The sequence below is a fragment of the Mesoplodon bidens genome (genome assembly GCF_964165515.1).
Source record: "Mesoplodon bidens genome assembly, chromosome: 20".
Taxonomy (NCBI): Eukaryota; Metazoa; Chordata; class Mammalia; order Artiodactyla; family Ziphiidae; genus Mesoplodon; species Mesoplodon bidens.
This window is the reverse complement of record NC_138181.1, coordinates 11934581-11950209: the sequence shown is the minus strand read 5'-3', so window position 1 is coordinate 11950209 and position 15629 is coordinate 11934581. Positions and strand designations below refer to the sequence as shown.

Genomic DNA, 15629 nt, shown 5'->3' with positions numbered 1-15629 from the left:
AAAACCACACCCACACAGAGGGGCAGCCGCGCACCTGGGTCTGGGTGCCTGCAGGCCCTCATGGAATCATGCTTAGCCTACTCGCTGGCTCTTCTGAGGTCGGCCCCCAGCTCCCTGTCTGACCCTCAGACCCCACCTGGCCTCAGCCTCTCCCCCGAGGAATCGGTCCGTGGTGGAGAGGGCCGCAGGGCCTGGCCCCGGGCCCAGCTTCTCTGCTCCCTGCCCATCACGCAGCCGTCTTCTTTCTCTGCCTTTCCAAAAGCATCGCAGAGCTAGGAGGCTTGTCCGGAGGCCTCAGTGCAGGACCTGAGGGGAAGAGCCGGTTGGGAGTGGGGACCACAGAGAACACGCAGTGCCCTCTGGACAGACAGCCCCAGAGCCCGTCAGCCTTGCTCCTCCGCAGCTGACATTCTCTCCCGTGTCACACAGCCCGTATAAAAATGAAGCAGCAGCAATTTTTATTGAGGGACCTAAACTGAAAATAGGTTTAGAACATAATTTAAAAAAATAAAACAGCAAAAGTAGCAAAAAATATATGACCTTTTTAAAAACATTTTCCTTTTTTTTTTTTTCTTTTTTCTTTGTTTTTAACATATAGCAACTGATGCCTCCCAGCCACCAGGAGCATCTTACCCAATGGGTAAATCTCTGGTAACGACCCTTTTAAAAAGACATGTAAATATATACTCAGATTTATACACTTTGTGTTTTCTTCATAGCTATGTACAAAGCCCCTGCTTTGGGGCTGGGCCCCAGGGCCACGACACTGCTCCCAGCCTTTGCGTCCCCATCCTCCGGTACCAGGTATTTGGTCAGCAAAGCAAATTAGTATCGGAATTAATAAGCCACTGGCACCATCCATCTGGAGCAGAGGTCGCCTTCCACGGAGGCCCGAGTGCTGACCACGCCCCCTCACTCCTGCTGCAGCCCGAGGACCAGGCACCTGCCACGGGAACACAGGCTGCACGGAGCAGACAAAACCAACACAGAAAAGCTCGGTCGGCTCTCCCTCGCGTGCTGCCTGTGCCTCCACCGCCTGACCCTCCAGGCAGTGCCAGGCGGCTGGGAGGGGTCTCGGTCCAACATTTGGGACGGAACCAAGTGGCCATCAACAAGTCCCCGCCTCCCTGCTCGTCTGTGTCAGCGGCAGGCTGAGAGGAGGAGGAGAGGGGAGCTCGGGGGCGACAGCTGGCTCCTGCCAGCAGGACGGGCAGGAAGGAGGCGGTGAGTCCAGCGGGAGCGGGGCCGGGGCCGCAGCTGAGGATGGAGTCTGGGGAGGGGTGCGGGGTGCTAGTCAGCGCCGTTTGAGTCCGCCATTGGCCAGCTGGGCCGGGTGTCGGGGCAGACAGGGCTCCTCGGGCAGGGGCTCGTGAGAGAAGACGGAGTCCTCCCCAGAGGAGCAGGTAGAGCTGCGGGTGTCGGGGAAGCTGGGGGAGTACTGGTCCAGGGGCATTGATAGGTCCAGGTACTCCTGTGGGAGGGGACAGAAAGACGCTGGACCCGCACCGTCCCCCCGGCAGCGGCCGGAGGATCAGAGAGAACCGGGCCCGCGGGGCCTGCAGGCCTGGGCAGGGCAGCCTCACCTGGTTGGAGGTCAAGGCCACAATGCGGTCCAGGTCTTCCACCAGCTGCTTGAAGGTAGGTCTTTGAGAGGGTACCGCGTGCCAGCAGTCTCGCATCATCATGTACCTGAGGCAGGCCGGTGAGGGCGGGGGAGGGAGGACCAGAGCTGGTCACGAGGCTCGGGGCGGAGGGACCGTGGGCGGAGTGACCGGGGAGGGCCGCGGTGTCCGGCTAAGCACCGCTTCTTCCCTCTACCTGCCCAGCCCATCCCTCCCCCAGGGCCCAGGCCTGGACCCCAGGCATCTTCTCCCGCTTACAGCTCATTGGTGCAGTTACTGGGCTTGTCCATGCGATGACCCTCCTTCAGCAGCTTGAAAAGCTCCTCCACAGGGACGCCAGGGTACGGGGAGCCGCCCAGAGTGAAGATTTCCCACAGAAGCACCCCAAAAGACCACCTGTGGAGGAGCGTTCCGGGCACAGGGCTAGGCCACCCTGCAGTCCTTGCCGCTTTCCCTCCCCAGCACGGCAGGCACACACCCTGAACCTGCCACCGGCCCCCAACACAAGTCCCTAACCCCAGGGGACCCCAGGGGACCATGACCTCCGGGAACAGTCTGAAGGGGCACATACAAGGTTTTTTTCTCTCAGAGATGGAATGCCAGACTCTACCGCCCAGGAAACTCTCTCCCGGCATCCCTGGCAACTGCTTATGTCAGACTCACACGTCGCTCTGGTGGGTGTAGATCCGGTCAAACAAGGCCTCGGGTGCCATCCACTTGACAGGCAGTCGGCCCTGCAAGCAGCACGGGGACACTGGCGGTGGCCCGGGGCACGCGGGGGCACATGCCGGGCTGGACTCGGCTCACCCCGCCACAGTGGAGCGGAGCCCCGGGCAGAGGACGGGCACCGGGGGCGGCGCCAGCACTTACGTTGGTCGTCTTTTTATAGTAGTCAATGTGGTGGATGTCACGAGCGAGGCCGAAGTCTGCGATCTTCATCACGTTGTCCTCCGTCACCAGCACGTTCCTGGCGGCCAGGTCTCGGTGTATGCACTGCGGAGCCAGGAAGGGAAGACGGATGGGAGTGAGGAGGGCGGGGCGCAGGGGAGGGTCTGCAGCCGACTGTGGGCCCGCTCCCCTCGCAGGCTTCGCCCACCTCACCACTCGACCTCCCCGAACGGTCCAGCTGCCCGCTACGATGGCTCTCGCCTGCACGTCAGAGCCAGCCAGCCAAACACCCCCAGCTCCGGGCCCCTCGATCACTCCAGCAAACCCTCCATATCGACCCCTTTTCCTGCCCCTCCCAGCTCTTAGCTTTGGATTTGCACCCAGCAAGCGGAACCTTTCGCTTCTGTCCAGTGTGTACGAGCTCTCACACCCCGTCTCCCTGGGCGAAGCACATCCACACCAGGCTGGGTTCAAACAAAGCAGCATTTACCGAGCACCGAAAGCTGTACTTAAGTCTCTCACAGGACCTCATTTTCCCCAGGTAGCTGTTCTACAACGCAGGCAGTATCATTCTGACTTCACGTTTGAGGAAAAGTAAGGAGGCGGCTGCCTGAGGCTGCACAGAGTGTGCCAGTGCAGGGACTGGAACCTAATCCACCCTGACCCCAAGGCCACAAGGCCGCACTGGCTCTCCTGACTCTGACGTCCCCTAGGAGCGGCCCGCACGTCCCCCACTCCAGCCAGGGGAGCCTTCAGGAGCCGCACCTTCTTGGAGGCGAGATACTCCATGCCTCGGGCCACCTGATAGGCGCAGGACACCAGGTCCTTGGAGGACAGCTGCTCCTCGGGATGACGGCTGGGGTTGTAGCAGTATTCCAGCCCCGGCGGCCTCCGGGCCTGCAGGTACTCTCGGAGGTTGCCCTTGGAGGCGTACTCCACGATGACATACAGGGGGCCTGGGGACACGAGGACCGAGAGGCCGTCAGGGCCGCCACGCAGGCACACGGGCCTAGTTTCCCCCCAGGAACTCCGCCCCCAATGGCACTGGGGGAACTGTGAGCCTGTTCCCCAAGCCTAGCCTCCCCTTTTTAGGGAACCCCGCAAATTCGTTCCAACTCCCCAAAGAAACCCAGCAAAATAATTCTTCCCTGCACAGTCCAGGAAGTTCCCAAGCAAAGTTGGGGGCGAGAGCCCTAACCTAGACCACAGTAACTCAGCTGTTCCTGTCCACACAGTGTGTGTGAATCCTGGTACCTGTATGAACCCCAATGGGCACCAGCCCAGACCCTGAAAAACACATTCCAACTACTGCTAAACCAAACTCTCCCCCCAACCCACTTCCCGAAGCGTGGCTGAGAGATGCCGGGTCGCTGACACCCCAGCTAGCTATCTGCTCCCTGACAAGACGGGCAGCAGGAAGCCCGGGGTTCCCGCCTGAGCCCCTTCCCGACACGGGTGGGAAGGCTGCAGGCCCGGCGCCTACCGTCCTGCGTGCAGGCCCCCAGCAGGTTGATGATGTTCTTGTGCTTCCCAATCATCTTCATCATCTCCATTTCGGAGATCAGGTCTGACAGGTCTTTCTCTGTTGCATCCGCTTTATGGACAAGCCAGAGAAGGGAATTGAGACTCGTTTGCTTTGGAAGGGAGGCCGATAGGAGAAAAACTAAGGGAGGGGGATGCAGTGAGCACCCAGGGGTCCCTTTTCTCTGGGACTTGCTTCTCTCCTCCCTTTTTCACATCCAAATTTATCCTCCCATCCCCCTTACGAGAGCCGGTGTTGCCATAGTGGTAATGCGTAGGGCAGAGGCTACGTCAGGAAAATCAGCTGGCAACGGGATCTAGAATAAACACCTGACGACAACCCAGGTGGATGCCAAGGCACAAAGTGAGGTCATAGTGATCTTGGGGTGCAGAATGCCCCCCCACTCCTGGACATCCCTAAGCAGGCCATGTAGCAGGTGTGGGCAATGGCCCGAGGCCCACAGTTTGCTTGGAAAGGGAAGGGATTGTTTTTGCAGGGACACAGGCATCACTTACACTTCAGCATCTTCACAGCCACTTTGGTCACCCGGTTGGGTTTGTCCTTGTCCAGCCCAATGGCCTCCGCCAACACCACCTGCCCAAAGCAGCCCTCTCCCAGGGGTTTGCCTAAAACCAGTCTTTTGGGGAAATAAAGGGTGGTGGTATAAGCCGGGGGTGGTAAAGTTCAAACCTGACAGGACACCCCATTCCTTCCCGCCTCCACGTAGCTCCCCCAACCGAGAGCAGAAGGTAGAAATCATCATTTCTGATGCATCTGGTGCACCGTCGCTCCCTCGAAGGTCGGAGCACACACAACTAACTGCCAGCGTTAGAAGAACAAGCGGGGGCTCCCCAGAAAGTGGAGAGGGTTACCTGTCCCGAGGCAGCTCCCAGCGGGGGTCTTCGGGAAGCTCGTATTCAGAGACCCCAGCCAGCATGGGGGTCCCGCTGGAGGAGAGACGCGAGGGCCGAACCAGCAGGACCCCAGAGTTCATGGATGCGCTGGAGTCAGCCGACACCTACGGGGAAGCGTGGGGTCACCCTTCCAGCGGGGACGGGGATTCCTCTCATCCCCAGTCAGGGCTTTTCGCCAACGGCAGAGGTATGTACCTGTCATCTGATGCTCCTTCCCCAGCACAGAGTGGCAGAAAGCCCACTGGGGGTCGGAAGATCTAGGTTCTAAAACTGACTTGTTTTCCCCACCAGCCTTTCTGGGCTTCGGTTTTCTCACCTTTCACGTGAGCGTTCCAGACTGACATTGTGTATCTTACCATTGCAGTACCAACTCTATTCTTGTCCCCACTCTTTGTGAAAACCCTGCCCCGGATTAGGGATTCCTGACTCCCAAAGCTCCTTCCAGAATTAGCCCGGCTCTTAGCGAAGGTGGCCTCCTTTCACACACCTTCACCCTCCGTTCCATGTCTGGGGTGAGGGGTGCACAGGAGAGGGAGGGCATCTTGGGACCCAACTCAGGTCCTCTCCCCCACTCTGTCCCTTTGCACCTCTATTCTCCTCACTTTTTAATTTTTTTGGCCGCACCTCGTGGCTTGTGGGACCTTAGTTGCCCGACCCAGGATCGAACCCGAGCCCTTGGCGGTGAAAGCGTGGAGTCCTAACCACTGGACCGCCAGGGGACTCCCCACCTTTGCACCTCTAATGGGCCCTGGCGGGGGCAGTTCAAACTCGCAGTACCAGCTGTGCACTCAGCCCAGTTAGAACCATCTTCCAATCCACATGCCGGGTGAGCAGGTCACCGTGGCTGGGCTAAGATGGGCTCACGGACCAGAACAGCTTGGAGCCTGACTCGGAGCACTTAGGACAGGACATTCCCCTGCCCTGGCCCAGAAGCCAGAAACCAAAGTCCGAAGCAGTTGGCTGGGCACCATGGCGAGGACAGGGCATTAGAGGGTCCTGGGGAAGGCCCCGAGGCACAGGGATGATGCACAGGATGAGTCAGAGTGTGCAAACCCCCCATCTACTTTCTGTTACCTGTCTGCGCAGAGGGATGCTCTTGGCCAGCTTGTGCACGGCCATCTGGCTGTGGAAGTCAGTCTTCTTGGTGCTGCTCTTCATCTTATAGATGATGACAGACCCCACCATGCAGGAGATGAGGAAGGCCCCCGTGCAATAGATGATGATCTCCAGGTACAGGGGCGAGGTCATCACCGCCGGTCTCTCTTCCAGGGCTGGGTCAGTGCGAACAGGGTGTTAGCGGGCTCGGGGCGGGGCCCGTCCACTAGGGTCCCAGCCCCATAAGAAACTCAACACCCATCTCCTTTCCTCTGGGAATCTTCAGGGCAGAGAAGAACCAAGCCAGGTCCCAGCTAGGATTGGGGTTCTGGCACTGAGCACCCGTCAGACGTTCTGTGATCACTGAGGCTTCCTGATCCTGACTCGTAGCCCAAGAGGGATGAACTATATCTTGCTACCCGAAGCCCATCCTCATGAACTCAGGAGCCCTCCTTGCTCAGCAGGACGGCTGGGCCGGAAGGGTACCTGGTGCCCTGCAAGAGATGGCTGAGAACTCACTTGTGCTAGATGCCTTCCTCAGTGTCCCCATGAAAACTCGGCCCTTCTCTGCAGCGCCTGAGCACTGTGTCCCCCTATCACAGGGGACAGCTGAACTGTCCATCGATCTTTCATCCCTGACAGCCCACAAGTACCTTGAGGGCTCAGATGGCACCTCACCCATGTCTGTAGGCCACAGCGCCTGGCATCTGGTGGCACTCACAGCATGAGGACAATGAACGGGAGGGAAGGAAAGAAGAAAACCAGTGTGTGTCCTGACTTTGTTTCTCAGCTTCACCTAACGTCATCTGTGTCAGGTCAGACGTGTAAATATCCACACCCCGCCAAACCACAGGCAAAACTAACTTAATTTCCAAATGTGTCAGGACTGCTAAAGATGGAAAGTGTAAACTTCTCTTAAGGCTTCTACTCACAGGTCTAACTCCTAAAGCTGAAGAAGGACACGGAGGCGGGTTGTTTTATTCTCTTCTCCATTTAGAATCTCACCCTTCCCATCCCCACAGAAGCCTGTGCAGTTTAAGCCCCCTTTCCCTCCCACGCGGAGGCTGGGAGGGTTCCAAGCAGCACCACTTCACAGAACACACATTCCCCACGAGGGGAGGGTCCCTCTCCCCCCACAGCTCTCCTCCCACTCCTCCCCTTTTAAAGACCCCCGCCAGCCACAGGGGCCAGCACCCCGAGGACCTCCCCCCAGGGAGGCCCCAGGCAGGACCCCAAAGGAGCCCCAAGGGAACCTCCCGAGGCCTGACGAGGGGATGGCAGTGCTGATAACAAGGAGAAGCGGTTCTGTTTTTCTCTTTCCCCAGCGTCGAGAAACAGAGACAACCCACTGGGAGCACACACGGGACAAAGACAGTGACGAGGAGACAAACAGAACGCTTCTCTCCCTCCAGCGGGGGCGTTATCAGAGGAAGAGAGGGAGAGAGAAGACAAGAGGACGGAGTCTGCGGGAACCACGGCAGCACAGCGCACAGCCCACGTGCAGGCCCTGCAGAGGCACCAGCCCACCACCCCGAGCAGGCTGCAGGCTCCTGCCTTCCCGGACCAGCGCACACACCTCCCCTCGGGAGAGAGGAGACGTCGGGAGCCAAGGAGGATAAATGGGCACCATCAGGCCCCCTGTGCTGCCTGGGAAAGGACTCGCTCCACGCAGCTCCAAGTCTACCGTCTGGGTCTGGGTGGAACCTCGCTCACTCTGAGGTGGCAGCGTGGGAGCAAGGAGAGCATGACCCTTGCCAAGAGCAAGCCCCTCGTTCCGGGGCGCCTGCGTTCAGTTACAGGGGGAGCGGGCCTTTCTGAGACTTTTGGGGGGTGCTGGCGATAAAGGATCAGACAAGTTAAGGAAGGCCGCCGGACCCGAGGAGGGAAGGAGCCTGCCCTGGAGGAGAGCCCAGCTGCAGGTTAAATCCAGATCCGCATGCATCACACTGGCCCAGGGGAGAGCCAGAGGCGGGCACACAGGTGGGACACCTCCGCGTTCCTGCATCACGAGGAAAGCGCCTGTGTGAACCGAGAGGCTTCGACCTGCAGAGCCGGACAAATTGCTGGAGCCGCCTGCCGGCCCTCGGAGCCCGGCTCTGTGTCTCCCCCAGCCCCGCGATGCATGCTCCCCCCGTGCCCATGGCGAGGGCAGGACATCGAGAGGAGAAGTCCAGTGTATACCTTCCAGAACGGTCAACCATGCAGAGTGGTGGGAGAGTCCGATAGAGTTACCCGCCAAGCATGTATACTCCCCCGCGTCCTCAAAGGAGACATTCCTTAAGTGCAGCACCTCCATCTCTTTGTCGGTGGTATTAACTCCGGCCGTCTAGAAGAGACAACGGAAGCAACATGGACAAGCCCAGGACCTGAGACCTCTCAGAGGCGCACAGGGAGGGAGGGAGGAAGAGGAAAAGGGGAAAAAAAAAACACACACACAAAAAAACCAGAGGAAGAAATGCTCCCCAGCGTCTCCTTTGCAACAAGGAACAAACAAAAACCACCAGGCAGCGCGAGACCTGTTAGAAGAAGAGAGTGGGACCCTGAGGAGGAGCTCGGCAGACCTGAGACGACACGAATGGCTGGTTACACCCGTCACCAGACGCTGGCAGCCCCGGCCCGGCCCGGCATGCGGCGGCGAGCTCATGGAGAAATGGGGCCCGGAGCGTGGGGGGCTGTTTGGTTTCCAGAGGGCACACACAGAAGGGATGGAGAGGGCGGCAGCCACACACGCACACACGCCTGCGGACGCTGGTCCTGTCTTCTCTCCATCACTCAGACCCTCCGTCTGCATGACCAGCCGGGACGCACCCCACACACAGCCAAGGAACACACACAGAGGGGGCGACACCAACACAGAACCAAACCAAACCAGCCTCCCAAGGCCGGGTATTTTTCCATGGCTCCGGGCACTAGAAACACAGCAGGGTAACAGGGGGAGTGGGGCGCTGGCCTCCCCACCTGCCCCAGCAGCTCGGGGCCTCAATCGAACTCCCAACACAGGGGTCCCTCCAGCTCCCCGTTACCTTTTGCCACAGGTCTGGTGACTGTGAGCCACGCAGACTGGTAAGCTTCACCAATATAATTGGAAACCTTACACACATACTCCCCGCTCTGGGCCTCTGTCACATTGAACAGGGTCAGCACCTCCGCATCCGAGCTATTTATCCCCGAATGCTGGAACAGACCAACGACACGCCATCAGTTGGGCCAACACTGAGATGTGGCTGTATTTTGCTCCCATGCAGGCCCAGGAGCTAAGGCAAAGGGAGGCTGAAGTGAGACTCGCCATGTTTCCCTTGTTAGGACAAAACAAGTGGACTTTAAAAGTCCAGAGCAGTTGACAGAAAAATAAACTAAAGAAAAACATCACTGCCCCCAAGCAAACGTTCTGTTTGTGTTAAACCCCCTCCTCCAGGACGAGGGCAGGGACTGTGAATGGAGAGGGCGGCCAAGGCCAAGGCCACGGCCCCGCTTCCTACATGGCAGTTTCAGCACCCGAGGTGAAGAGGGGGGTGGCCGGTAAATCTTTGGGACGGCCAAGCCAGGGAGGATGAGGTCTAATGCTGGGACCAGGAGGGAAACCACTTTCCCAGCTTCTGGTGACTTCCTGTTGCAAGATCCACTGGAGAATTAGGCAATTAGCTTCCCTGGATTAATGGAGCATTCAGGGACAATCAAAGTCTGGGAGTGGGAGGAAAAAGGAAGAAAATGCCAATTACTCCTGAAACCGCTGAGGACTGACCTGTGGCCTTTGCTCTTCCAACCCTACCTAAGCCGTGCCTGTCATTCAGCCCACGTGCCAGAAAGAACGTGACTTGGGAACCAGGGCAGAGACTGGGAGATGCTGCCTAGAAAGGCTGCGGTCATGGGCAATGGAAAAGCAGGAATGCCAACGCCTTCCTGGAGTAGCTGACCCGAAAGCTTGGGCAGAGTCACTATCGATGCATTTTAGAAACCAGCAATGCCCACCCCCAGCCCTCTGTGCCCCTCACGCCTCCACCCCGTGACCTGCCACTGGTCCTGCGGAATGTGGCTGGGTCCCCATTTAAGATGGAGCCTGTATCCAAAGAGAAGGGACGGGGTCCCATCGCGGGCACCGAGCCTGACCACAGCAACCTGGGCCCCGGGAGATACAGGCCTCCTTCTCAGAGCCCAGCCCACGGAGACTGGGGCCAGGGATTACCTTCAAGATCTGGACATAAGGCAGGTTGTCCGGACCAATCTTACTCCCATTCACCTCGATGTGCTTTAGCCACTGGATATGGGGCTGTGGGTCGCTGTACACCTTACACATGAACTCCACATTGCTGCCCAGGGCCACTGTCTTGTTGGCTGGCAACCCTGCCTGCAGGATGGGCCGGTGAGGGGACCGCTCTGTGGAGGAAGGGACGGGAGAGGCTCGTCAGGCTCTGCCACGGCTGCTCCTGGCTGAGATGCGGACAGAGGGCATCCCAAAGACCACCAAAGAGAAGCACTCCCGGACCTCAGCCCAGCCTACCCGTCCTTAGCTAAAATCACAGTCACTGAGACGCTTGCTGTTCAAAGTGTGGTCCAAGGGCAGCAGCACCAGCATCACCAGCTTGCGAGAAACATTGAACCTCAGACCCTACCCCAGACCTCCTGGACCGGAAGCTTCTTTTTACAAGACCATGGCCTCAAAGCCGAAGCAGAATGCTGGCTGTGAAACTCTTTACCTTAAGGTTGCTAGAGAATGAGACTCAGAACCTCTAGAAGGAAGAGGCTACAGTCACAGCACCCAGAGGCGTGACATTCTTCCTAGCGTCTCAGGCAACGCCTGGAGTCTGCATTCACCAGGGGCCTGTCCTCTCTGAGCCGCTCGGTACGCGGGCCTCTCACTGTTGTGGCCTCTCCCGTTGCGGAGCACAGGCTCCGGACGCGCAGGCTCCGCGGCCATGGCTCACGGGCCCAGCCGCTCCGCGGCACGTGGGATCCTCCCGGACCGGGGCACGAACCCGCGTCCCCCGCATTGGCAGGCGGACTCTCAACCACTGCGCCACCAGGGAAGCCCAACATCGCCTCCCTTGCAGGGGTGCCAGGAGAATTGCCCGTGGTCTAGTTACTGCACCCAGCAGACCGCTGGCATCCAGGGAGTGATAGCTACTATTAAGCTAAATTTACCACCACTACTCCAGTCACCTCCTGCAGGAGAGACTATCAACAGCACCTGTCACTTTACAATGAGTCTGTGGTATGGCTGATCCTCCCACCTCTATTTACAGGTAAGGAAAGAGGCAGGTGACAAGAGCTAATAAAGGCCACACCATCCGGACTCCAACCCTAAGTAAACCTGGCTCCAGGCTGTCTGCTCAGCGTCCCTGCTCTTTCCTCTAAGCTCCTACTCCTGTCCCTTCTTACCCACGACGTCAAGCTGGTAGGTGTGATTGATGCTGCCGTACTCGTTCTCCACGACGCAGGTGTAGTTGCCCTTATCAGAAGGCACCACGGAGTCCATGATGATGCTCCAGGTGGCATAACGGACCTGAGCGGAAACATGCCGAAGGGTTCTACTGCGGGTCTGAAGGAAGAGGCGGTGCTGGTGCCCCGGGGCGCTTACCCTCCAATCAGAGCACGGAGGACGCAGCCCCTCTGCACAGTGACCCCAGCCCATTTAAACTCTGCAAGAAGGCATCAGGCAGACGGGTGTGAGGACCCAGAAAGTCTCCCCACAAAGGCCAAGGCCACCGTGATCTGGACAAATGTGCTTTCTGCACCCTCCCCAATATACTGGGAACTTCCCCAACCCTGCACCCCTGTCCACCCTGTTCTTGTGCCAGAAAAGCTCCCCGCTAAGAGTCCAGCCCTGTCCGCCCTTGACATCTCATTTCAAAGTCCATCTCCTCCAGCCCCATCTCCGGCCAAACCTGTTCTCTCCGTCCCTCTGTACCTTGCAGGTGCAGTGCCCACGGATATCTGCCATCTTATTAGACAGAATTCTGCATGGGCAGGATACTGCCTCGTGAGACTCAGAGCACAGAGCCTTGCATACAGCAAGTGTTGGGTGAATTCATTTAAACAGTTTCCATATTTTTTCTGACCTCCTTTGCTTTTCTTATACAAGAATAATGAGAAAAGAGCAGCTAAGTGAAATGGAAGAGAAACAGGAACGATAAGGATGATCAGAGACTTTAAAGGGGGGATTAGATGAAGATGTTCTTCCTGGAATTGTAAACGGGCAAAGGACACGAATAAACAATTCCCACAACAGGAAATGGAAATCGCTTATGAACACATGAAAATTCTAAGTTCGTTACTAACCAAAAGGGCCCACAGAGAACAATGCAATACTCTCATCTATCAAATTTGTTGGCAAAGGTAGAGTAAGCTTGTCATTCTCGTACTCTGCTATGGGAGGGAAAACTCATTTTCTCTTTAAGAAAGTAACTGTTACCACAATAAAATAAAAAATAAAATCGCACTCCAACTGATTACATCATCCTCCATTAGAGCAAACATCACAGTAAAATTTTATGTCTTCCCATTGTACTTTGAACTCTGCTGCCTAGTACATTTTCTGGAAAGACATGTGTTCAAGAAATGTTCATGTAATAAATGAATACATGAATGAATGGATAAAATTATCTAATTATCAGGAAAAAAAAGTAATTGGGTAACATGCATCAAGGGCTTAAAAAATGCTTACACTTTGATCTAGTAACTTCCCTCTATCTGTCCTAAAGAAGAACATTTTAAAATGCTGACATAGACTTAAGCACGAAGATATTCACCGCAACATTATTTATAGCAGTGAAAAACTGGAAAATAACTACCATTGCAAAATAGTTCATTAAATTATGGGACATTTTAATACCGGGATATTATAAAGCCACGAAAAATTATCTTTCAAACACATGGCAGAAGACTCATGTTATAATGTTAACAACTGACAAGAAATTATACAGGCAACGTGATCATCCAAGTAAAAACCGTATGTATACACAGAAAAAAAGACTGAAAAGTTTTAACTTTATATACACTTTTTTGTATTTGAAAATTTTTTAATTTTATAGGTAGAAAGCGTTATTTAACACAATTAAAGCATATACATAGGGATTTTCTAAGCAGAGGCTCCCGTTCCCCTGACTCTAACTTTCATATAAACACAGGTACCTTGTAGCCTCCGATCCTGTGGTCAGGCTTGAATTCTTTGCCATTTTTCAGCCAGCGCAGCGTGGGGTTAGGGGTCCCACTGGAAGGGCATTTGAACTTCACTGTCTTGGCAGCTGGCACCGCGTGCAGTTTCTTTTCCATCTTTTCTGGCGACGTCCAGTAGGGAGCCACGGCTGCCCGAGGAGAGCCGAGAGAGAGCGAGAGAGACGGGCAGGGCCTGGTCAGGCTCAGGAGCGAGGGCCTCCGCCCACCCGCCCACCACCTGGGGATGACGCCTGCACTGATCCGGACCCCCGAGGGATCCCAGGGCCAAGCACTGTGACCCCACATGCCCCCTCCTCCCCTTCTCCAGACAATCACCCGAGCCCCCCCCATTCCCGTTCAAACCCAACACCCAGGCCCAAAGGGCAGTAAGGTAGGAAACAGTGTCTCACGCATACGGTTTGGTTTGGTGTTATCTGTCTCTTTCTCCTCTGAAGAGGAGTCATCATCGTCATCATCGTCCTCGGAGGAGGGGAGAGCATCTATGGGAAGGAGAAGGGGGCACTGACGTCCCTCCAAGGGAACAGGGGCTGGCGAGATTCCCGTCCAATCAACAGCCACCCGAGGAACACAAAGGCCAGTCCAGTTATAGATGACCGCAGCTACCCCTCCCCACACTGTCCCCCAGTCCCACTCCTCCCTTAGTGCCTGTCCCTCGGAGAGATAGACACGGTTTATTTAAGAACTGCATGCTCTATGCGTGTCGCCCTCCTCCACCGACCCCACCGCCCTGCCCTCCTCTGCCCAGAAGCCTTTACACTGGGCAGTTCCATGGCGGGCAGGTGGGCTCTCTTTAAGTTAACTCCACCCTGCATTCAGAGGCTCACTCAACTCAGCATCGCCTGGATGCGCTGGGTCTCAGAACTAGCAGCCAGGGAACCTGGGTCCTCCTTTGGAACCCCAGATCTAGGCACTGCGGCCAGAAGCCATTTCCGAAGCCATGGGCTGAACGACGTGGAGTTGGACTTTTCCTAGCACGCATCTGCTGAGCTCTGGGAGCTGCCTTTCTTAACCAGAGCAGACAGGGAGCCCACAACACAGTCCGCAGCTGCCAACACCTGTCCCCAACAAGTATCCACCCCTTTTAGCATAGCATGTGGTCACCAATCAGGGTTCATGCCAGATCTTTTTCCAGTCCTTTCTAGTGCTTTTGGGGGTCTGGAGGGAAAAAAAGGAGGCAAGTCCCTCAGTTAGGGGCAGGTTCTAGATGATGCCCGGGGGAGGAGATGCCAGGCCCACACCCGGGGACGCACAAACGGCTTAAAGACAATTTCAGCTCTACCTTATTTAATCCTAAGGTTTTGTACAAGTCGCATCCTACAAGTGGCAGATCCCCAAAGTCACAGAGCCCTAGGGTTCCCTGGCTGCCCTAACAGCTCTGGAAGCCGGAGGACAGATGTTTTCCGTCAAGCCGTGGATACGGCGGCGCACCTGGATCATCCCCCATCACCCGGGGACCTCACCACGTATTCGGGGGTGCTAATTACTAAGCCAAGTACCAAGTCCAAATGGCCGGAGAGTGAGAGGGTGGAAGCTGCCTCCGCCCTCGTAGCACCCGGAGGACTGGGCAAGCTGTGGCGGAGAAATCACAGCGTCTCACTGCCCCCGATGTGTCAGCAATCACCTCCGAGGTAGGTCCCGGAAGCCCCCGCTCTCTGGCCTGAGGCCGGCACCACGGGTCACCCCTGAGAGCTAAGCCACGCGGCGGCGGGCAGGGAGCGATGTTAGAAGGCAGCAGCTTCTGCAGCAGAGTAGGGGCGGATCACAGCCGGGCAGAGGGCCCGCCTCCCCCCGAAACCAGCAGACAGGGAGGGAGGGCAGGGGGTCTGAGGGAGGGGGAGGGCGGGCTTCGCTACCAACCTGAGACGTTGACGGAGAAGTAGGTGGTATCGCTGCCCGAGGGGCTGCTGGTCACACAGGCGTAGAGGCCGGAGTCGGCGGGCACGGAGTCCCGCACCTCCACCTCCTCCCCCGTGATGCGGGTGCGGTTGCTTTCCACCAGCTGCACCCCGTCCCGCAGCCAGTTGATGCTCTGCACATCGTCCCGCAGCCGACAGCGGAGCTGCAGCAGGTCACCGGGGTGGACCAGGAGGGACTCCACTTCCACGGGGGCTCCCCAGGGCTGGGCTGCTGCCGCCACAGGGGCCGGGAAGAGGAAGCGAGGCGGGGGGGGGGGGAAGACAAAGGGCATTATGCCAGCCGCACTGAGCTGCAGCATCCCAGGGGCTACGGAGCTGGGGAGGTGGGAATGGGAAGACGGGTCAGTCGGGAGACGGCTGGCTACCTGGGCACCCCCACCACTTCTCCTCCACCCCACTCCTCCAGAGGGCAAAGGAAGAAAGAGGCAAAGTTAGGAAGCAGCTGCAGCAGCATTAAGCGGTTCAAGGTTCGTTTCTCTCCATCCTAGGGGGGCAGCCG

The 15629-nt window shown here is 57.2% G+C and overlaps 1 protein-coding gene across 9 annotated transcripts in view; it reads right to left on the bottom strand.

The window, feature by feature from the left end:
• Positions 1 to 435: 435 nt before the first annotated feature.
• The window catches only part of FGFR1 (fibroblast growth factor receptor 1), a 48948-nt gene continuing 33754 nt past the window's right edge, over positions 436 to 15629 (bottom strand). For 2 of the 9 annotated variants that reach the window (XM_081221128.1, XM_081221125.1), the window contains exons 3-18: positions 15072 to 15338; positions 13604 to 13693; positions 13170 to 13342; positions 11418 to 11577; positions 10225 to 10415; positions 8223 to 8367; positions 6021 to 6217; positions 4905 to 5050; positions 4548 to 4669; positions 3994 to 4104; positions 3276 to 3466; positions 2493 to 2615; positions 2286 to 2356; positions 1881 to 2018; positions 1584 to 1689; positions 436 to 1471 (exon numbers count right to left, since the gene is read on the bottom strand). In XM_081221128.1, coding sequence (XP_081077254.1) covers positions 1295 to 1471; positions 1584 to 1689; positions 1881 to 2018; positions 2286 to 2356; positions 2493 to 2615; positions 3276 to 3466; positions 3994 to 4104; positions 4548 to 4669; positions 4905 to 5050; positions 6021 to 6217; positions 8223 to 8367; positions 10225 to 10415; positions 11418 to 11577; positions 13170 to 13342; positions 13604 to 13693; positions 15072 to 15338 — 2408 coding nt within the window. In that variant the 3' untranslated portion in view covers positions 436 to 1294. The remainder of the gene's footprint in view (positions 1472 to 1583; positions 1690 to 1880; positions 2019 to 2285; positions 2357 to 2492; positions 2616 to 3275; positions 3467 to 3993; positions 4105 to 4547; positions 4670 to 4904; positions 5051 to 6020; positions 6218 to 8222; positions 8368 to 10224; positions 10416 to 11417; positions 11578 to 13169; positions 13343 to 13603; positions 13694 to 15071; positions 15339 to 15629) is intronic. The other 7 variants (XM_081221129.1, XM_081221127.1, XM_081221126.1 and 4 more) reach the window with 7 other exon arrangements.